Source organism: Prionailurus viverrinus, chromosome C1, assembly GCF_022837055.1.
Source record: "Prionailurus viverrinus isolate Anna chromosome C1, UM_Priviv_1.0, whole genome shotgun sequence".
In the NCBI taxonomy this organism is placed as follows: domain Eukaryota; kingdom Metazoa; phylum Chordata; class Mammalia; order Carnivora; family Felidae; genus Prionailurus; species Prionailurus viverrinus.
Window position 1 is genome coordinate 128,524,792 of NC_062568.1, and position 24,111 is coordinate 128,548,902.

The window sequence follows — 24,111 nt, forward strand, 5'->3', positions numbered from 1 at the left end:
ACAGAGCCTGCTTAGCATTCTCTGACCCTCCTCTGAACTTGCCCTGTCTCCCTCAAAAATAAATAAACATTAAAAAAAATGTTTTCTCAGGGCGACTAGGTGGCTCAGTCGGTTAAGCATCTGACTTTGGCTCAGGTCATGATCTCATGGTTCGTGGTTTGAGCCCCATGTGGGGCTCTGTGCTGACAGCTCAGAGCCTGGATGGAGCCTGCTTCTGATTCTGTGTCTCCCTCTCTCTCTGGCCCTCCCCTGCTCATGCTCTGTCTCACTCTCTCTCTCAAAACTAAATAAACATTAAATTTTTTTTCTTTAAGAAAAAAAATGTTTTGGGGCGCCTGGGTGGCGCAGTCGGTTAAGTGTCCGACTTCAGCCAGGTCACGATCTCACGGTCCGTGAGTTCGAGCCCCGCGTCGGGCTCTGGGCTGATGGCTCAGAGCCTGGAGCCTGTTTCCGATTCTGTGTCTCCCTCTCTCTCTGCCCCTCCCCCGTTCATGCTCTGTCTCTCTCTGTCCCAAAAGTAAAATAAAAAAGTTGAAAAAAATATAAATAAATAAATAAATAAATAAATAAATAAATAAATAAATAAAATGTTTTCTTAATAAATAAATAAAATCAACCCATATTTCCTTCAAATCAGCCCACCAGACTAAAAACACTTCTCACTTCTCCCAGTTACTTGGGCATGAAAACTTTCAATCACAAACGGGCAACAAATAAATATCAATTTCATTCTCATTTACCAGAAAGGCTACTCCTCTAAGTCATCCCTTGCTTCTCTAGTCCTACGTTAGCAACAAAAGTGCAGGGGCTCTTCATTTCACATCCTCACTGTTTAAATTCCCTCTCCCCTGCCCAATCATCCTGTATTCCACTCCAGAGATTAATCTTCACAATATTCACTTCTCACATATCTTCCCACCATTCAAAGGTGTGTAATGGCTCCTTACTCCCCTCAGAATAATTCCACAGCCCAGCAATCAAAGCCCTACATTTCATGTCCCTAGCTTCCAAGATGACCTTATCCCCTAACGGATCCCATATGGAATCTGCATTTCAACAAACACATCCGTTCCTTATTCCCAAATACTCCGTGCAAATTCTTAATCCAAGCCTCTGCTCACATTGATCTCCTTGCCTGGAGTGCCCTCCTATTTCTCTTTCTGTTCCTCTCTAGCTTCCTCAAAATCCCAGTTCAAATCCCACTTTTCCAGTCACCCTTAGGAAACACTAGCCTCCTCTCAAAGTTCCCCAAACTTACTATCTGAGACACTATCGCATGCTGTGAATTATCTTTAAGTGTAGATCCTACCTGCCCAACTACAGAGTAAGCCTCTCACACAAGGACTGTATGTTATACCTTACAAGCTTAGAAGAATATCCTGCTCATAACATTAAAACTTCAATGAATGAGTTCTCATTATGAATTTTTGCTCATTAATGCTCAAATTCAATTTAGCCTGGACCATAAATTTTCTAAATATCAACAAGTCTCAAAAAAAACCCATCCCCAAAAGACCTTTCTTTTGAGGGAGTCATTGAATTTTTTTCTGCTACCTAAACTACAGTAGCATAGATATGTCATTGCACTGCATCAAATCTGCCAGGACCCACTTGCCTTACATAAGAATACTAAACTTGTATATTTTATCTACATTAAGCAAGTGTGTAATATTTTGGAACTTTATATTCCAGGTAACACCAAATTTTCCTGTCCCTATACACAGGCTTCACGAGAGTAAAAACACAGGGTTGCCAAAAAGGAAAACATGCAATGATTGGAAACAAAAGGATATTTATTGGGGCTCCGGGGTGGCTCAGTCAGTTAGGCATCTGACTTCGGCTCAGGTCATGATCTCATAGCTTGTGATTTCAAGCCCCACGTCAGGTTCTGTGCTGATAGCTCAGAGCCTGGAGCCTGCTTCGGAGTCTAACGTCTCCCTCTTTCTCTGCCCCTCCTCAGTTTGTGCACGCACTTTCTCTCTCTCTCTCTCTCTCTCTCTCTCTCTCTCTTTTTCTCTCTCTCTCAAAAATAAGTAAACTTAAAAAAAATAAAATAAAAAATAAAAAGATATTTATTTCTAAAGTCCCCAGTGTGATGCTGTGTTGTAAGTATAAACAAAATACACATGAATCCAAAATGAACTGTGCTTATTATACCTAATTACAGACCAGTCTTGGATGGTGAACAAGAATCCATTCAAAAGAATCAAAATGAAAAGAATATAAAATAAGCACCTACCAGCATGATTAAGGTAGTCCTAATTCTAACACAGATTTCCTTGTCCTTAAGTTATTGGAAGCAACGCTCTTAACTAATCTGTTTTTCCCCTACTCAAACATGACTGTTGACACTTGCAGAACGTTAAGGTAAATCTAGAATTTTAAATTATGGTTTTATCAGCATTTTAGATTCACTTTGAACAAATTTCAGGAAAGCACAAGGAATTCAAGGCATCTAATTCCATTTTTGTGCTAATCATTAGAAGCCAACTTCAATCTCAAACTCAAAGTTGTAGAGTTTCTAATTGCACAGCCAACTTAACCACATGTCATTTTGGAAGCAACACAGTTAACAAACATACCAGTTTCACCAAACATCAGATAAGTAAATTAGTATACTCCAAAAACACAGGAAGAAGTAAATCAAAGACACACTACATCCTTAAGTCGATTTGTACTGTCCAACATGGTAGCCATTAGCCACCTGTGGCTACTTAAACTTAAATTAATTAAAGCTATGCACCCTATGTCTATTGCAGCATTATTTACAATAGCTAAGACATGGAAGCAACCCAAATGCCCATGCATAAATGAATGAATAAAGAAGACGTGGTATGTATGTACACACACACACACACACACACACACACACACACACAAAACAGTGGAATATTACACAACCACAAGAAAGGATGAGATCATGCCATTTGTGACAACATGGATGGACCTAGAGGATATAATGCCAAGTGGAATAAGTCAGACTGAGGAAGATAAATACCATATGGTTTCACTCATATATGGAATCTAAAAAAACAAAAAAAAAAAAAAAACAAAAAAAAAACACAAATGAATAAACAAAGAGCAGAACCAGAGGTATTAATACAAAGAGCAAACTGCTGGTTGCCAGAGGGAAGAGGGATGAGAACAGGCAAAATGGGTGAAGGCGAGAGGGAGATACAGGTCTGCAGTTGTGGGATGAATAAGCCACAGGGATGAAAGGTACAGCCTAGGGAATACAGTCAATGGTATCGTAAAAGTGCTGTAGGGTGACAGATGGTAGCTACATTGGTGGTAAGTGCAGCATAATGCACAGAGAAGTTGAATCACTATGCTGTACACCTAAAGCTAACGTAGCTTTGTGTCCACTATATTCAAATTAAAAATGTTTAATTAACTATTAAAGTTAAATAAATTAAAAATTCAGTTCTCACATCATATTAGCCCATTTAAAGTATTCAAAAGCTACATGTAGCTAATGACTACTGATTTGGAAAATGAAAATACACATTTCCATCAATGCAGCAAATGTTCTGCACCGATAGAAAACACTGATCAAGATGAAAAGATAAAATGAGAACAAAAATAACTATACAACACTGGAGAAAATACCAAGTACCATGAGTGAGGTACAGATAAAGTGTTTGAAGACAGTTGATACCCTTCCCCTTCAGAGACCCACATTATTTCCCTAAGTGAAATTAGGCTCTGGTAATTCCTACCCTCTTTTGTTCAAGGGAATCATATTTCCAAAAAGACAACTTGGGACCTAGAACAGGGGAAGATAGAAAAATAGAAAAGGATCCTGTCCCCACTCTCCTCTACTATCTCTCAAAGAAACAAGTTGCTGTAAGAGCATCAGATATCTACAATGAAGAAGGTATACCTCCATCTTGGCCATAGCACCATGTTAAAGGTAGAAACAAAACAACCTGAACCCAGAGAGTTTCCCACGTCACAAAATCTTGAAGCTCAAAGAGCCAGCTTTTATATTTCACAAAACGTGGGGTGAGCTTCAAGTCATACTAAGAAATTCAGTCAAAACCTATGCATAGCCAAGAACAATTTATTTTTTTTAATTTTATGTTTTATTTTATATTTGAGAGACAGAGAGAAAGAGAGAGCAAGCAGGGGAGGGCCAGAGGGCCAGAGACAGAATGTGAATCAGGGTCCAGGCTCCAAGCTGTCAACACAGAGACCGACACGGGACTCGAACTCACAAGCAGTGAGATCATGACCCGAGCCAAAGTTGGACGCTTAACCGACTGAGCCACCCAGGCGTCTCCAGCCAACAGCAATTTAGAACAGGTCTTCAAAAGTCAGAACTTCCACAGGCAAATACAAAGCCAACAAATTCTATCTTTTTTTTTTTAACGTTTATTTATTTTTTTTTTTAATTTTTTTTTTTCAACGTTTATTTATTTTTGGGACAGAGAGAGACAGAGCATGAATGGGGGAGGGGCAGAGAGAGGGAGACACAGAATCGGAAACAGGCTCCAGGCTCTGAGCCATCAGCCCAGAGCCCGACGCGGGGCTCGAACTCACGGACCGCGAGATCGTGACCTGGCTGAAGTCGGACGCTTAACCGACTGCGCCACCCAGGCGCCCCTAACGTTTATTTATTTTTGAGACAGAGACACAGCATGAACGGGGGAGGGTCAGAGAGAGAGGGAGACAGAATCTGAAACAGGCTCCAGGCTCTGAGCAGTCAGCACAGCGCCCGACGCGGGGCTCAAACTCACGGACCCCGAGATCGTGACCTGAGCCGAAGTCGGCCGCTTAACCAACTGAGCCACCCAGGCGCCCCAACAAACTCTATCTTAAGGCCATTTTATATATCCTTTCCTCACAATGCCTGCATTGCTAAGAATATAACTGCATTTATAATAATATTGTTTTATGTTTCTGTATTGTTTTCTGACTGTTTTCTAACTGATCCTGAAAATGTCAAGATCATTGAGGCAAAAAACGGTCACAGCTGCTTCCACCACTCTGGGTTATCACTAACTTTTGATATAATAAAATGCCATGAATAAAGAACACACCTTCCAACAACAGTCTCCTTTTCTTTCTTTAGGTTTTTATTTAAATTCCAGTTAGGTAAAATATAGTGTAGTATTAGTTTCAGGTGTACAATTTGGTGATTCAACACTTCATACAATACCCTGTGCTCATCACAAGTGCACTCCTTAACCATCATCTATTTCACCCATCCCACCCCCCTGCTGCCCTCCCCTTTGGTAATCATCAGTTTGTTCTCTACAGTTAAGAGTCTGTTTATTGGTTTGCCTCTCTCTTTTTTTTCCCTTTGCTCACTTGTTTTGTTTCTTAAATTCCACATATAAGTGAAATCATATGGTATTTGTCCTTCTCTGACTGACTTATTTCACTTAGCATGATACTCTAGCTCCACCCATGCCATTGCAAACAGCAAGATTTCATTCTTTTTTTTTTTTATTTTTGTTTAAGTTTATTTATTCACTCTTAGAGAAAGAGCACAAGTGGGGAAGGGGCAGAGAGCGAGAAGGAGAGAGAATCCTCAGCAGGCTCTGCACTGTCAGCACAAAGTCCAATGTGTGCCTTGAACTCACAAAACATGAGATCATGACCTGAGCCAAAGTCAGATGCTTAACTGACTGAGCCACCCAGGAGCCCCTCATTATTTTTTTTTTAATTTATTTTTACTTGTTTTGAGAGAGAAATAGAGAAAAAGGAGAGGACGGGAAGAGAGAGAGGGAGACAGAATCCCAAGCAGGCTCCACGCTGTCAGTGCAGAGCACAATGCAGGGCTCAAACTCACAAACCGTGAGATCATGACCTGACCCAAAATCAAGAGTCAAACGCTTAACCAACTTAGACACTCAGGCACCCCAAGATATCATTCTTTTTTATGGCTGAGTAATATTCCATTGCATATAAATTGCACATCTTCTTTATCCGTTCATCTATCAGTGGATACCTGTGCTGTTTCCATAATCTGGCTATTGTGGCTAATGCTACTATAAACACTGGGGTGCATACATTCATATGAATTAGTATTTTGTATTTTTTGGGTAAATACCTAGCAACAACATGCTTCTTCATAAGAATTCTCCTTACCAGTGGTGAGAGGAAATGGAAACACATTTAATAGGCCAGATCATTACTAGAGAGAAATATTAAAATACAAAAACCAACTGATATCAATTGAAGTAAGTCAAATGTGCTAAAAAGTATAAAATATGTACTTCAGCAACTTGCAAATTGCAACCAAGGCAAGAGAATGAAAAAGTTGGGCTCAGGGTAGAAGAGAAGAAATGGAAGGTCATCAACCTGGGAACAATGAAAGGGGATGAGAAATGGCAGAGAGCCCTGTAGAGACACAAGAAAGGAACGTGAGGGCTGAATGGGCTCCTAAGCCTGAAATTAATGACTATACATAGAGTCTTCTCCATTCTGGCAATTCCCAGGAAGAGGCTTCCAGAGCCACAGCCAAGCAATGGCCACCTCTTTTTTCTTGGGTGGGGGAGAGATGGGTAATCTGGTCTCATGTGGGCTCATTTGGACAAGGAAAACCGTGGACACATTATTTTATTATTTCAGAGTACCTTCAGCTTTCCCTCTAAATGAATGAATGACCGATCAAATGAATCCCTCTTATCTATTCGTAAATTTCCCCTTGTAGGTTGGCCAATTATGGGTCAATAACCAGAATGAAATTCATGAACTATTAAGTAAAAATCATTTCATCTATCTGTTATTCAGTAAGTATAAAAAGCTAAAATCAAACTCTTTCCTGTTTGGGGAGGAAAGAAATTAAAAGAATTAGAGTCCTACAAGTGGGGAGGGTCATCTCCTTCTGAAGAGGACAAAGAAATGGGAGCCCAAGGATCAGAGCAAATGTAACCAGGGTCATCCACTACCCACAGGGTCACCCAGTACCCACAGGTCACCTAACACCCATAGTGCTGGTCCTACAGACTTGAAGGGAAAAACAAGTTGGACCTAGAAGCCTTTTTGTTATACCCAAAATGTCTAGCTCTTCTCACAAGATTTATGAAGTTTATGACATATCATTATTTTGTGTTTGGTTTTTCAAACAAACTTAAGTGGGCCCATTCCCAGAGGAATCATTGCTTAAAGCACTCTTGTACCTTATTCTACATATAAGAACTTTCATCTAAAAATTTTCAACTCCTCAGCAAAAAGATGAGCTATATTCCAAGCAACACACATTCATTCAATACAATTTATAAGCACCTACTCTGAGCAAGGCACTATAAGTTAGCATATTAATCAGAGTGCTGACAATACAAAAAAAAAGGGGGGGGGTTTACCTGCTTTATAAATAGAACGGAAAAATTCTATAAGGTCATTTTAAGGCGTACCAACTCATGAATTTTTTACCAGTGCTGCTGACAGTTTTTGTCTATTCATTCATTCACTCACTCAAATATTTACTGAAAGCCTGCTGACTGCCATTCCTTACTCAAAAGGTGCTCACCACCTAATGAGAAGACAAGTAAATATGTTATCTCAGTGTGATAAATGCTAAGCAGCAATACCCTTCAAAGCACAGTGAGATTATAGGTGTGTGTGTGCATATAAATTTTTGGTGACATTAATCAGCTAATATCTTCCCTATCTCTGGAATATTATCCACACTCCTCCTTTCAGATGATAAAGCTCCTATACATGGCTGAAACCCCTAGTAATCAAATTTCAAAAAGGCTTCAATTGATCAGCAAACATTAATCTAAGATCAAAGTATAGTCCGAAGCCCTTACAGCTCAAGGCTTATGCTCAAGCCCTTGTAGCATAACAAACCACAGTCACATTGATGTTGTCTGCCTGGGAAGAGAGTCGGCACATGGAAGAAGTTCCCCAGCTCCATTCAGTCAAATAGAGTCTGACAGAAAACTAAAGACCATTGGGAAGTAAAGGGTTCTAGTCCCCACCGGATCACTCAATGTCCCTGGGCTGGTGCCTTAGCCCCTCTGGGACTCCACATCTTCATCTATCAGATAAAGCTGCTGAAGTAAGACTTCCAAAGTTCTTTCAAATATCATATCATATCATATATCCAATTTCCAGCCATTATAGACTATAATATATATTGTAATATATATTATGTGTATACGTGTGTATATATACATTTACATGTATATAAAATAGAGTCTAAAGAGTCTAAGACTCTAGTTATACATATCGGACAAACCCATTCAACAGTTCACATGTTTCCCAAGGGCTAGTCACCCTATTTGATACATTCTGCCCTCTCAGGGTGTTGATTCTGGGTACAAAGGCATTTCCCTCAGAATATCCCCTCCAGGAAGGGGAAGAACCTTACAGCCTTCTCCTTGAAATTCACTATGCTTTCTGCACAGCTGGGGAACAAACCCACAGACCAGAAAGTGGCTTCATACGGTAGGAAGCTTGATCTCATTACCCTTTACTTATCTGCATGAAGTTTGACATTTGTTGAGATGACAAAGTAAGGAGAAAACCCCAATATCCACTCTGACTCCTGTTCTTTGGTACATTAGTTTAGGTTTTTAGGAAAGACTAGGTACACAACACCGGAAGTATGAGGAAGCGTCCTCCACTTTGTACCTTCTTAACCTGGGGTGAATAGCAAGGCCCTGCTGCTGCTATAAAATGGGTTAGTGTTGCAACTTTGCCTTAAAGCCAAACAACAGACTAGATGGTATCAAGGAACCTTCCAGCATCAGAGTCTGTCATTCTGTGACTTCCCTCTTTGGAGCAAGTCAATGAATGAAAACCCCCTTTGAGACTGACAGGAATGAAAACAATACATTTCTTCAGGAATGCACGGCTAAAATTAAAATTCACTCCCACAGAAACATTCTCAAGCAGTATAAATTAACCCCTGTATTCAATGGCAGGTATTAAAGGCAAGAGGACTATGAGGACAGTATCCTTGTGGCTTTGGTAGAAAACAGAAGGATGACTGATGTCCTGTACATAAAAGACTAACCTTCCTCACATTTCATAAAGCAAATAAGGCCTCGAAAAGGAAAATAATTACTCTAAAATCCAGTGATGATCATATTACCTCTCTAAGCTCTTGGAATTAAAAGCAAAACTCGCACACTTGCCTGTGAGGCCCAGGGTGGTGCATCTCTCTTTGGGGCTTCTCTCTTTGGGGCTTCATTTCCCTCATCTCTCTTTGGGGCTTCATTTCCCTCATTTTATTACTAGTAAGCTCCAGCCAAGCTATTTCTTTTAGTTCCTGCCTCAGACTTTAGCACATCACCCTCCCAGACCTAGTTAACATCTACCTATCCTTTAGGTCTCAGTTCTAGTCACACTTCCTCAGGGGCTTCTTCCCTGATCCCTCTCCCATGCCCACCTCTTAATATTTGGTTAATATCCTCCCTACCCATCCCCCCCACCCCGGACTATAAGCTCCATGAACACAGGGCTGGGTTCAAATGTGCTCGCTGTTATATCCCTAGCACTTGGCACACAGATGGCTGAGTAATGAATGAAAGATTGAGACGTGGTTGGTTCATCTGCAAAAATACTGCTTGTTACAATTTAACCCTTCTAAACTGCACACCAGGTTCATGTGGGGAGAGATACCAGATATCACATTGTACTAGCTTTGGGTGCACACTAAGACCAATTAGACAAAATTGACAAAAATGACCTAAGAAGGAAGGGCAGTAATGGGGACAGAGAATAGCAAGATGACCCGCCTCTCTAGTGCAGGGTAAGGTCAGGAACCCAGCCCTACCTTCTCCCCTTCAGCTTGTATCTTTATTACCGGCTTATTCCCAGGGCAGCCCTCTCCAGAAGTAACCCCCAATCTAAAAGACTCACCCCCACTATACATCAGCCCAATTCCTTTTTTCTTAGGAGCCCCTTCAATTCTGAGAGTTTGCCATGTTAAAATCATCTTAAGCCTTTACTTCTGGGTTTTCCAGAGCTGCAGGCAATCTGCTGTAGGGCTTGTGGAACAAGACACAATGTTTGACAGTAGTGAGGGTCTTAGCAGAACAGGAAAGGCAATATTTTGATATTTTACAAGCCCACCGTTCACGGCTCCCTAGAAGAGAACTTTTTAAACCTTTTTATCTCACAGTTAGAAACAAATAAAATGTTTTTAATGTTTCAGATTAATTCAGCTGCAGAGAACCAATAATCAACTACCAGGACTCGTGTAAATGCTGTATTAATACCAGACCCTCTTAAAAGATAGAGAATTGTACAGAATAAGACATCAGTTATCCAAGAATCTCAAATTCAGAAATCTCAATCTGGAATAAAAATGAGAATCACAGTGGGGCACCTGGGTGGCTCAGTAGGTTAAGCATCTGACTTGGCTCAGGTCATGATCTCACAGCTTGTGGGTTCAAGCCCTGTGTCAGGCTCTGCTGACAGCTCAGAACCTGGATCCTGCTTCAGATTCTGTGTCTCCCTCTCTCTCTCTGCCCCTCCCCCATTCCTGCTCTGTCTCTCTTGCTCTCAAAGTAAATAGTAAACATTTAAAAAGTTAAGGGATGCCTGGGTGGCTCAGCAGGTTAAGCATCTGACTTGGCTCAGGTCATGATCTCATGTTTTGTGAGTTCAAGCCCCATGTCAGGCTCTGTGCTGACAGCTCAGAGCCTGAAGCCTGCCTCAGATTGTGTCTCCCTCTCTCTCTGCCCTTCCCCTGCTTGTGCTCTGTCTGTCTGTCTGTCTGTGTCTCTCTCTCTCTCTAGCTTTCTCAAAAATAAACCAAGATTTTAAAAAAAGGAGAATCGCAAGTAAGCCAAAAACAAAGTCATGTTGTTTCTTCTAAAGCCTGCCACAAAATCCAGGCCCTTTAGCTGCATTTATAAGAGAGTCCCATTCTCATGCTGAGTCTAGTTAGTCTTATTTTGTAGCAAAGGCTAATAAAATGTGATGTCCGGTTTCCATACACATAGTATATTAGACTCATCAGACGGATCATAGAGAGGAGGCGGCTATTAGAGGCTGGTACATTGACGATAATGCCAAAAGCAGCACCTAAAACATACTCAACTCATAGCAGTTAGTCACCAATAAAAACTGAATAAATTAAAAACACTAAAAGACACAAGATGTTTAGCAAACAGGCACCATCTGCTACATAAGCAGAGAGCCCTTGATTCCTTAGGAGTGGCTGGAACCATCCCTGAATTATGGTGAAACTGTACAACCAATGTACTTCTAATAATACAGTCTGAGTACTGCAGAAAAAAAAAGCAAAATCAAAAGCAATAAACTCTTCAAGAAGAAGAAAATGCAGATTCATCTTAGAAAAGTTCCACAAATTACAAAACTGCTTTCATATTTCAAGATGTGATTTCCCAACTCTTTGTAGGAGCTGCCTCACTAGAATGCCACATTCCCAGAAAAAAACTGGATAAATGCCTTACTAGAGTATATCCACCAAGGAGAATAAAAGTGAAATAAACCATCTTTTCTGGTTCTCCAAATGAAAATTAAATTTTATAACAAAAGAACAGGTCCAAACTAGTAAATTCTCCACTTCATCAATTGGATGTGAACATCTTTAAGAACAAAATAGTAAATGTAGGGGCGCCTGGGTGGCGCAGTCGGTTAAGCGTCCGACTTCAGCCAGGTCACGATCTCACGGTCCGTGAGTTCGAGCCCCGCGTCAGGCTCTGGGCTGATGGCTCAGAGCCTGGAGCCTGTTTCCGATTCTGTGTCTCCCTCTCTCTCTGCCCCTCCCCTGTTCATGCTCTGTCTCTCTCTGTCCCAAAAATAAATAAATAAACGTTGAAAAAAAAATTAAAAAAAAAAAAAGAACAAAATAGTAAATGTATAAATTAATAAGTGAAACATTTTATTCAAAAACTATAGTTCACACAAACTATTTCCTATAAAGGAATTCACTGTCAATGACAAATAAAAATTGTGACCATTTACAAGATGTTTTCAAGTTGTGAGGACTGAGAATAGTACATGCTTTCAATAAATAAAGTGATATTTTTGATGGTTCTCATTCAACATCTGATTCTTTGGTGGTCCTAGAAGTATTTGGATGATTGGCAAAACCAAAGTTTTTTTAGGTAAATTGAAACTAAAGCATATTTTTTTAAAGAAACAATAATAAATTCGACATTTACCCGTAGAAATCCCAATTCAAATCGGTGAGCCAGAAAGGAACTTAAGATCAGTGTCCCACCCAACTTCTCAGTTTTTTTTTTTTTCAACGTTTATTTATTTTTGGGACAGAGAGAGACAGAGCATGAACAGGGGAGGGGCAGAGAGAGAGGGAGACACAGAATCGGAAACAGGCTCCAGGCTCTGAGCCATCAGCCCAGGGCCTGATGCGGGGCTCGAACTCACGGACCGCGAGATCGTGACCTGGCTGAAGTCGGACGATTAACCGACTGCGCCACCCAGGCGCCCCATCAACTTCTCAGTTTTTAAACAAGTAAATACCTAAATATCCCAGGCAGGCATTGTCTATTTTCTCCTTAAAGATCACAAAAGACAAAGACTCGTCTTTTACTTTCATTATTAACTCCCCTTCTTACTTCCTTTCCCCATCCCCAAAATAAAACCAAGCAATAAAAAAAGTAACCCTTCCTTCCGATTTACACACATTCTACTTTAAGGTGCCACTTTCTCCCAGTCACCCAAGCTAGGACCTTGAACCTACCTTCAGTTCCTCATCACCCCCTCCCCACCTCCCAACGTGGTCAATCCCAAATACGCTCAATCCATCCTTTCTAGCCTCTTCCCCCATCTGGTCCTTCTGTTCCCATTGCTACTGCCCTAATCCAATCCTGCCACAGCTTAAACAGAGCCATCCCCGCCCCCCCACACACACACCCCCACCCCACCCCTCCGCCTCCCAGCCTAAGCAGAGCTCTAATCAGTCTTTCTGCCATTCTACAGCACAACCTAGATCCCGTCCCCACTATGTGTCCAGCCTCACCTGGGACCTCTCTGCATTCAAATATTTCATGTCACCTAATGGAATCTTGCCAACTCCAAATACTGGAAATCTCTTCTTTCTCTCTTTTGCTTCCTCTTTCACTCACTCATTCATTCATTCATTCAGCTAAAATTTCATGAGCACCACCTCCATGTCAGGCACTGTGCGGGGTGTAGGGATACAATGAAAGCAAAAACAGATAGTACTTGTCCTCACAGAGATGATAACATACACTCTTTGCTCTTACACACCCTTCAAGAGCTAGTTCAAATATCACTCTGTGTAGTCTTTATCACCCCGGGCAGTAATAACGTCTTCATTTCTTGGATTCCTAACATATACCTTTGCAGCTTTTGTCATATATTGCCCTTCACTGTATTTGTTCCGACTGCCTTCTGTACGTATTTGTCTATCCTCGAAGCATTAGCACAGCGCTCTGCACCAAAATCTATCCCATCTAAATGTTTCTCCTCCAGCAATTTTCAACCACCTCCAAGTCTTAAATCCCGCTTTTTTCACTTCCTGTGAAAATGTGTCAAGGGTCTTTTTTCTTTTTCTTTTTGCTTTTGTTAAGCACAAAGGTGCGTTAAGCTCTGGGTTAGTAAAAGTCATTTGCTTTCGGCTTTGGAATGTGTTTATGAACTTACAACTGAGAACATCTGATGTCTTAGGAATCTACTTCAAACAAAATAATGAAGCCGCCCCACGGTGACTTGGCATAGTCAGAACTTGGACGGCCAACTGCTCCCCATTGGACTCTCTCCTACAGCCCGGCTATTTGGATCCATGTGTCAGGCAGCCTGATTAAGACCAGCCCTGTTAGTTTTAACTGAATCCTTAGCACCGTAGTTAAATTTTATGTTTCTGTCAGGCTTATCTCAAACAAATTGAAAGAACTAAAAAATAATGTGTCCTTATGAAGATTAGAGACAGACTACCCATTGTGAATGCCTAATGGGTCCAAAACAGCAAGTATTTAAATAAATCTATACCTAGAAAGTGAAATTTGGCTCTGGTATGTCACTGAATTTAAAATTGGCTGGTTAGTATATACAGATTTGTGCATTTCCTCATCACATATACTATGTAGTACTGTTGGTTAAAATACACATATACACACACACCTAAAAGGCATGTGTTCAAAACAGAGGATGAAAAAAGTGGCCCTGAAAAAATACTGGGTAATTTTTGCAAGGTTAGGACATAAGAAAGGAGAAAGGGAAAAGGAAGTGTAAACCCACTGTCTTTCAAAAGCTACAAAGTTTTCTGAGTTTTAAGAGAATTCTATGCACAAATTTGTATCTTAAGTTACACCACTTAAGCAGCAAGAACATTTCACTGGACAGCCTGCAAAAGAAGTTTTCATAAGCTTATGAAAACTGGACTTCTTTTGTTTCATCCATCCTATTAATACATAATGATAATTAGCTCAATTTATTCCTTCCCTCTCTCTCTCTCTCTCTGGCAGTCCACCGAAAGGAGAAAAAGCAAAATTACACCCACAAAGTGGGAAAAACACTTTAATTACCACCACACATTCCCAGATATAGCCTGGACATAAAGTTGGTACACGCACTGTCGGTGGCGCTTTCTTACCAAAGCCATTCCTCACTCAAGTCAGAAGGGCCAAGTGTGTGGGGCAGGGGTGTAAAGCTGGTACTGCACCCTCCCCACCAGCCTCAGGCTCAAGACAACTGGGAACCTGCTGGGAGCATAACAGCATGAACTCCAAAGCCAACTACCTATGGCTTGAATCCCAGCTCAGCAACTTAACTACTAGCTCAGTGACCTTTGGCTCTGCGTACCCGACCTGAGCCTCAGCTTCCTCATCTGTAAAGTAGTGATAATAATAGCACCCGACTCCTAGGTGCTGGCCCAGGACTATAAATGTAAGCTGTTATTACGATTTTATTTTTATTCCCATGGGGAAATGTGTCTCCAAATTCAACTATATCTTCTCTTCTGTCAATATCATAGCAATTTACAATGACAGCTGGGGTACCAAATGATGGCCCTAAGACTCTATATGATCATACGTGTGTGAACGTGTGCATGTCCATAAATGGCATTATTCTTTCCATTAAATTAGCCTACTTGCTACATATTAAATTTAAAATAAAATTTGAAAACCAAAAGGGTTTCTTCTCACCTAAATACTCCAGTCCCACAAATATTTCCAGGCAAGGGAAGTTTTTCTGTATTTCTCTCAAAGATGTCCTAGGTTCACATTCTGACTCAAACCTATTTTACAGACTATCAAAGAAATCATTCTTCTATACGTGATTTATCCAAAAATTCCTGGTTGCATTAATACCAGAGTGTTTTAATAAAGCTTAAGTGAAAACTGAACATTTTAAATTATTTAAATCTTCAGTTTAGCTAATTAGTCCTCATTAGAGGCTGTTCATTCTTCCATGCAAAAACATTTGGTGAAATGCTTTGAGTCACTTCAGACACTGCTTAATATTCAGTCCCCAGAGTATGTCCATGAAAAGTTCTCTCCTGCATTCTCAACACCTTTCCTTTGCAAACATAAGGAGAGAAGAGATGAAAATGGACAAGGCTAAAAATGAACACCCTCTACACCACCCTTCATAGCAAACTGGCTTTCTATGCATTAACATCCAACCCTATACCCATCATCACAGTCAGAAGGGGTATGCAAAGGTTATAACAATTAACATACTTCATTTCTCTAACTTTTGAGCCAAAAAAACTTGAGCCAAGTTATAAAAAAGTAAGCCTCTATTTGGATTACAGGGCCCAATTCCAAAACTAAAGAATTAGCCTTTCTGGAGAGTTGTGTATTATTTGTACCTTAATCAAATACAGATAAATCTTTGAAAGGCTCTCTTTTTATTGGGCTACTTTTGTGCCACAAGTGTGTTAGTTCATACTCTAATTTTTTTTTTTTTCAAAGTTTATTTATTTTTGGGACAGAGAAAGACAGAGCATGAACGGGGGAGGGGCAGAGAGAGAGGGAGACACAGAATCGGACGCAGGCTCCAGGGTCTGAGCCATCAGCCCAGAGCCCGACGCGGGGCTTGAACTCACGGACCGCGAGATCGTGACCTGGCTGAAGTCGGACGCTTAACCGACTGCGCCACCCAGGCGCCCCTCTAATTTTTATTCTCATCTGTGAAATCCTAACCCAAGGACAAATGTATGGCTTTCTTATCAACCACATTTTACTAAAACTGCTCAAGCCTTTATATTAATGTGATAAATTCTGTTTTAAGATCAAGCAGAAAATTCAGACCCTCATTTCTAATAAACAGGCACACATGAGGCCACTTTGTTAAGTTTTCTCCACCAGCTTCTCAGAAGGTTGCCATTTCAATCATGGAGTGCTATCATCCTCTTAGAACTAACTAAACACCTGCACAAAACACAGCTGCATCCAGAGTACCTACAGCCTAATGTTTAAAGAGACTACTTACTGATTCATAAATAATAGTTGCATTTTCAAGGTGATAATTTAGCCAGAAAGGCAGCATTTCATTTATACATTCAACAAATAAGTACAGAGTTACAAGGTTGCACAAGGCCTGTGTGACAATGCATATAAACATACTCCTCTCCTTAGAGACATGTACGTTATGATATGATAGTCAAGATTTTTCCCACCACAAGACCTCCTCCATAGACAGAACAGAGGTTACTACACATTCTTCTAGGGGCTTTGCAATCTCTCTCATTCTACACAACTTAAAGAAGTAGAGCTGACAAGATGGATTCCCAGGCTTCTGTCCCTCCTCCCTTTCTTCTCTCTCTCCAGTGTTCGTCCACCTCTGTTTATTTCCTCCTCCTTCCCCTGCTTCCTCCTCCTGGCCCTGCCTGTGAAATACAGACCTTGATGTCTTCTCTATCTCCCCCCAAAATCACATCATTCTCACAGTTTTATCATCTCTTTTGGAAAAAATCCCCAAGTTTAAGAACTTCAAGTCTATGTGGTATCTCTTAAATTCCTGGGGCGCCTGGGTGGCTCAGTCGGTTAAGCATCCGACTTCGGCTCAGGTCATGATCTCACGGTCTGTGAGTTCAAGCCCCGCGTCGGGCTCTGTGCTGACAGCTCAGAGCCTGGAGCCTGCTTCCGATTCTGTGTCTCCCTCTCTCTCTGACCCTCCCCCGTTCATGCTTTGTCTCTCTCTGTCTCAAAAATAAATAAACATTAAAAAAAAAAAATTTCCTTAAATTCAACCTGACCAAAATGGAATGCCTGATCTCTCCACTAAAGCCGATTCTTCTGCCCTACTTCTTGTTCAGTTAATGGTCCCAGCAGGCTCACCAGGACCCAGGCTGTCTTAAGGCCTTCTTCACCTCCTCTTTTTCCTCAGCATCCCTCAACCCACCCACCTGATCTACTGCCAGTCACATGGATTCAGATCCCTTCTTTCTATCACCATTGCTACCAATCCTCATCTAGGCACTTATTTCTTCCCCTTGAACATTCCAGAATTTTTCTAAGTGTGCTTCTACTTCCACCCTAACTCGTTTTAAGGATGCTATCCTATTAACTTTTTTTTTATTCTTTTAATGTTTATTTATTTTTGACAGAGAAGAAACAGACAGAGTGCGAGCAGGAGAGGGACAGAGAGAGAGGGAGACACAGAATCTGAAGCAAGCTCCAGGCTCTGAGTTGTCAGCACAGAGCCCGATGCAGGGTTCAAACTCACGAATGGTGAGATCATGACCTGAGCCAAAGTCAGACACTTAACCGACTGAGCCCCCAGGCGCCCCAATCCTACTAACTTTTTGAGAGAAGACAGATGTACTCCAGAACCAGAGGGCTCAGTTTCAAATTCCAGCTCTGCTATATCTTAACTCTGTGACCTTGGGCAAGTTCCCTAACCTCTCTGTACACTACTCTCATCATCTCTGCACGCTAAGGATGATAATAGTACCAGCCTCACAGAATTGTTGTGAAAATAAAATGAATTAATAATTAAGCATTGTGGGGCACCTAGAACAGCAACTAGCATGCATTTAAACACTCAATAAATGTTTACCACTATTTGCAATTAGCCCAGATCCAGTTATACCATGGACTGCCCCAAAACCCACAGAAGGGTCCAATGGTATACAAGGAAACTGCAGATCCCCACCCTGGCATTCAATCTGCACCCCATTGACCTTTTGACTTCATACTGCACACCCCCCTTGGACCTGCATACACACCAGGCTAATTGGGGGACTTCCTATTCCCTGAATCCATTCCGGAGCCTCCCTCCTCATCCTTGCTGTTCTTGCTTCTGGGATCTCTCCTCTCACATCTCTGCCAGATAAAACTCTGTCTGTTCTTCAAACCAATTGTAACTCCTCCACGAAGCCTTTTCTAAACACAGCAATCAAATGTGCTCTCACCTGCCTGGGAACTCTTCTTAGTACAGGGGCTATGTTAACCTAAAGTCAGTTCTCTTTCTATCCCTTTGACTGCACTGCTGTCATCCTCCCTACAGGCGTGCGGCTCCTCGAAGGTATTATGTGCATACATCGCCGCTGTATCCTCTCCAGCATCTAGCATGTGTAATATGTTGGGATAACAAAAAAAGATGGAATGATGGCTAATCAGAACCACAGCCACTGCACTGGCACGGTAGCTGGGCACGTCCAAACTGAAAGAGGTATATGCTCTGCCCAGGCCAGAGTCCTCTTTATAGTTTGAAATGACATCAAAACTCACAATATAATTAGGATGGTCTCTCCAACAAGTCTTCCTTTACAAGACACCGGAAACACAGGTGAATAAATACAAGAGGAATGTGTGGACGCCTGGGTGGCTCAGTCGGTTAAGCGTCCGACTTTGGCTCAGGTCATAATCTCATGGTTTGTGAGTTTGAGCCCCACATTGGGCTCTGTGCTGACAGCTCAGGGCCTGGAGACTGCTTTGGATTCTGTGTCTCCCTCTCTCTCTGCTCCTCCCCTGCTCATGCTCTCTCTCTCTCTCTCTCTCTCAAAATAAACATCTATCAAAAAAATTGTTTTAAATACAAGAGGAATGTGATTTGTAGCCCTATCCTAAAATACCAACCTTAAAATGCACAAAAAAATGTTCTTCATATATCAATACTACAATCAAAAAACCACTGAGTGCTGCGTTCGGTGGCTACGTGTAATTTTCTGCTAGAACTATACCATTTAGCAATCTCTAAAGAAGCAATTCAGACCTCAATGACTGAAGCTTGTTCCATGACATCCGAACAACCTCTGGCCCGTCAGACACTGCACAGTGGAACATAATGGCACATACACAGTCCCTACTGTCAGACTCACAAGAGTCAGGTCCCCAAACCTGAAACTCACTAAAAGAAAGCAACAAAAATGCACACTCCCAACAATATAGTGAACACTCAATAAACACTGCTAGCAGTGACATCAGCCAGGTACACGGGGTAGGGTCGGGGGAGCAGGCCACACATTACTCCGTTCCGTCTAGGAGCATGGCTGCAATCTGACACCAGGGATTTAGACCTCCTCCCGGCAGCATTCATATGCAGCAGCAAAGGGCTCTTTCATTCCCACTTTGACTTCAGCCATTCAAGAAGCATCCTGCCCCCAGTACCACTAAGAGAAATGTCCTGAAGACATCAGTTTCAAGAATCCCTGTGATGAAGTGACAATTAAAGATGGTTTGCCCTCAAATAAAAGATACACTCTTCGAAGTCGAGAATACTCTCACTCTTCAAATGCCTTGGTGGTACCCACAAGTTAGGCAGAACCGCCAAAATCCCTTTTAACAGGACAAGTCCTAGGAAGCTTATGAGGGTCACTATGGTTCATTTAACTATGTTCATTTAATTGCATGTTTGGTTTAACAACAAGAGAGTAAAGTTAAATGTTTAAGTTAGAATATATTGGACTACTCTGAAACACCAGTTCTTTTTAATGAGAGCGTAATCAAGTCAATTCAGCCTTCTTATTCCTTATTATCTGTTGCTTTTATTGAACAGAGATTTATCTCTCTTCAATTAAATTTTTATTACCCTTGAAGTATTAAGATATCTTTTTCCTGTAAACTATTGGTCTTTCACAAACAGCAGTTCCCTATTCTTATTTTACACTCTCAAATCCTAATTCCCATAGAAGAAGCAAAGTAACCAAAGAAACTAAATCAGCACTCCTATACCACTTCCTCAAAGACAAAGAAAGTACTACTCTGAAGCTTCGGGCAACCAAATAAAATAACTCAGTAATTTCTTGTACAGGTAAAATCTTACTCATAGATATGACTTAGGTACAGCTACCTCCAGCTAAACAGGTCCCATTTTCCAAAAATGAGCCGCAGAAACAAAAACATCCTGAGAGACAACAGAAGCCTTGTGAACTGTAAAGCTGAAGCACCTGTGATACACACGCTTCCCTATACTCTGTGGGTGCTCCATAAATACTGGGTGGCTGATTCACAAGCCAATTAGAGAGTCTGGCAAGGACAGTGTCTCCCTGGTCCTACTCTGGGGAGTGTTAGGTATCTAGGGTTGCAGTTTGTGGTGGCAGTAGGAAGAGCTAATATAGACAGAGGTCTAAAAGGACTGGGGTGTCAACAGGTTCAAATGATGTTAACTTGCTCTGCACTTCTCCTCAGGCATCTGAGTCTTCCGGAAAATGGTATTCTTACCTGCACCATTGGGGGAAACTGAATAAACCTGCCATAGAGGCACATAGTGTTGTTCCCTCACCAAAGAGCCAACAAGCAAAACGGTTGAGGGGGGAAAATAAAAATGGAAACTTACTTTTCATAGACCAGCTCCTCATCGATGGAGAAATAGTGGGTATTTACTGTGCTTTTTGGTCTATTCCTTAAAGTAGCAAAATATAACCGATCTGAAAGACAAGTTTAAAAGATGGGAGAAAACATATGAGAAGTAGGGAAGCTGAACGTGGGCAGGGGTGGTGGTAACACAGGAAAGATCAAACTAATAACTGCTACCCATTATTTAAAGATTCTATTAACACGTGGAATTCTTGCAGAAACCTGATCTCTCCCAGAAACCCAGAGACTCAAGAGCACAAGGGAGAGGCGAGGAGGGGACCTGACTGAGAGACTCAGCTGGAGCAGTTCCCATATCTCCCCTGTTCCAGGCGAACGCGCGCAGATAGAAGCTGGGGGTACCCATAGAACTGAAGATGCAAGTTTGGTTCAGAAATCTCCAGACCTCAGCCACTGCAGAAGGGGAAGAGAGAGGCGAGCCTGCAGCATCGAAGACTTCAAGAAGAGGAAAGGAGTAAGAGACAGGGAGGTGTGATGCGGGAGCGGGGGGGGGGGGGGGGGGGGGGAAGGGGGTGTCCCGAAAACCGAGCGGGATAAAGGAGACTAAAAAAAAAAAATCACTCAGAGTGGGATCCCCACCAGCCCCTGCGTGCAAAAGTCCGGCGGAACCCCGCGCTGTCCCACTACTGGGCAGGGAGGCCATCCGAGGGAGCTGCAGAGGGAACCTGGGACGCAAGAAAGACAGAGAAGCCGGAAGCAGGGGGTCCTCTGGGAGAGGACAGTAGCGAAAGGAGACGAGAGCGCGCGGAGCCGCTGCAGGACACTGGGGGCCCCAAGAGAAGCCGGAGGCGGCGGTTGGGACATAGGGCTAGAAGTGAAGAGTTGGGGGTGAGGTAGGGTTGGAGGATGTGGGGCGGCTGCTCCTCACCTTTCATGAACTCGCAAGCCCCGATTAGTTCCCCTGACTCCGCTGCCATCTTAAGCAAGATACGCACGGGGGAGGGCTGGGTCGTGGACAGCTGAGGTCACCCGCCCCCGGGGGCTTCCCCACTGCCCAGGAGCCGGGAAGCTTGCAGTCCCGAACACCGCGCCCGCCGGAGAGAGGCAGCAGGCGCCGAAGGCGGAGGCGGCTGGGGGGTCAGCGCGCCGGGCGCCCCGGGGACATTCCGTGGGGAACCCGAGCCCGCTCCGCGCGGGGCGCACACGCCCCAGGCTGTGGCCGCTCCGATTCGGACCCGGCTGCTGCGGCTGCTCCGCCGCCGCCGCCGCGCCTGGAAAACGCAGACCAGCTCTCACGGCAGGGCAAAGTCTTCCCCCCGCTCCCAAAGTGATCATGGAGGAGGAGACGTCTGCCCCGATCGCGCCCGTGGCTACTCGTGCGGCAGCGGGCAGGACTCCGGTGCCCGCGGGCTGGCAGCAGCTGCTCCGGCTCCTCCTTCGCCACCTCCTTTCAGCAGCAACTCTTCCTCCTCCTCCTCCCCCTAGGTCCGCCCTCAGACCTTCCTCCCCGCCCTCCCCCGGCCCCCTCCACTTTCACGGCTCCGCGGCCATCCCTTAAAGGGACAGCCCCGCTCCTTTCTCGGCGCCGGCCCCGCGCCCCAGTTACCAGGCGGCCCGCCTGTCTCTAGGAGCCAGTTGCTAAGGCTTTGTTGCCGTCCACCAATTGCTGTACAGGAAACGGGACCCTGGGCCCAGGGGAGCCGGGCGGGGCCTCCAGACTAGAAACTTATGAATGAAACGGTGGAGTAGAGAGTAGGTAGGGAAGGGCGCTTTTGCGGCTTCCCAGGCAAGGATGCGCCGGCCCCCCTTCCTTTTCTGCACTAAGTCTTCTCCCACTCCAGATTTTTCTTCTCTGTCTCTCTTGCGCGGCCCATCACCCACATTCTCTTAAACTCTTGCGCGCGCACACACACACACTTAAAAGATCTCAGAGCTCCGCGCTCCGCCTCCTATATATAGCAAATCTTTGTAGCAACCCTAGCCCCCCAGCCCTGACGGATCTCCACCTTTATAAAAAATAAAATTAAAAAAACGCTACCTCCTAGCTCAAAAGAACATGTACCGGTTTCCTCTACACATACTGGACTTTGAAATAACTTGTGCTTTGTTCTCACAGGGGAAAACGTTCCCATCCGGTCCCCCACGTCCTCTCATTTGGACTGCCACTGTGGCCGCAAAATCATCACAAATGCCTCACCTTTATCTTGCTCTGGTCGAGGAGGGGGGCGGGGAAGCGAAGCCAGCCGGGGCGGGAGAGGGGTGGAGCGGGGAGGGAACTAGCGACACACGAGAGGGCCACTCGTCCACGGGGGAAATTAACACAAAAGAATCTCTTTACGTCTTAGCTGAAGTGCTGCAGGGAGTGGTTCGTCCCAAAAAGCCCTTGTCTTGTTTCTGTGAGGCTCCTCACACTGTTTGAACAACTTTAATACTGGGTACCCTACAGACGTGCCTAATTAAAGCCTTCGGTATGAAAATGGCGCTACAGATCCACCATCGTAAGAGCATGCGCTCTGTGTGGTTTCTCAGAAACTGAAAGGGATTTGCGCCCGCCTTTGGGAGAAAGGGGGCGCACAAGTGAAGAGCTGCCGGGCGGACTTTGAAGGAGCGCAGTGAGGCCAGCGAGTAAAACTCAACTCCCTGGTCTTAGACCGTTAATCAGCTTTGCCGATTCTCCAAAAAGCTAAATAGGAACAAAAAATAAATATGAAGTGTTTTTGGAAACCTGAGTGGTTTGATTTTTTTGTTGTTGCTCTCATAAGTTATATGTGTGTGTGTGTGTGTGTGTGTGTGTATTTCTTAGCTATTAAGAAAAAAGAGAACACGTCAGTAATTCTAATCAAACACGTCCTTGTAAAAGGGTAAAAAAAAAAAAAAAAAAAAAAAACCCTAACATCCAAATCTTTAAGGACAGAACCATATAAATTTAAAGCTGGAAGAATCATTAACCAGTACTTACTATACCCTATACCTATACAGCATCATCTGTACCCTAATCTTCACATGAGGAAAAAATACCTCAAAAGAGTTTTTTAAAACTGTAAAAGTCCTGAAAGGTGAACTGTAATGTTCTTCAGTGTTGAGATGCATTCCATGTTTTATAGTCCACTGGTCATGGCTGTGGAGTTAAAGGAGAAGACATATCTCAAACATGTTGTCCGCAGTCATACAATTACTTCAATTTTGCCTGATATTCTCCCAGTCTTGGTGTCAACAATCATGTTGGCCAAATCAAATTATTTTACTGAAAATTTCTAACAGGTTTTATATGTGAAAGATAGAAAAGCAAAGCAAATGAATGTCTCAATAAACTTACCCCCTTTGTTTAGAAGTCTGAATTCAATGATGGCAATCTGTTTCCAAATTCGCCGATTTAAATTTGGGTAGAATCTAAATTCACTTGCAAATTTCCTAACAACTTTTCATCCCAGTGTTGTGTTAGAAAAATTACATGAGAAAAAGAAGCCCACGTTCTCATTCAACACAT

At 42.9% G+C, this 24,111-nt stretch overlaps 1 protein-coding gene across 6 annotated transcripts in view; it reads right to left on the minus strand.

Annotated features, from left to right (window-relative positions):
• CDC14A (cell division cycle 14A) overlaps positions 1 to 24,111 on the minus strand; it is a 207,130-nt gene that overhangs the window by 173,748 nt on the left and 9,271 nt on the right. For 4 of the 6 annotated variants that reach the window (XM_047870590.1, XM_047870589.1, XM_047870588.1 and 1 more), the window contains exons 1-2: positions 22,663 to 22,771; positions 20,647 to 20,737 (exon numbers count right to left, since the gene is read on the minus strand). In XM_047870590.1, the coding sequence (XP_047726546.1) occupies positions 20,647 to 20,737; positions 22,663 to 22,756 (185 nt within the window). In that variant the 5' untranslated portion in view covers positions 22,757 to 22,771. Of the gene's footprint in view, positions 1 to 20,646; positions 20,738 to 21,552; positions 22,116 to 22,662; positions 22,772 to 24,111 lie in introns of those variants that run through there. The other 2 variants (XM_047870587.1, XM_047870592.1) reach the window with 2 other exon arrangements.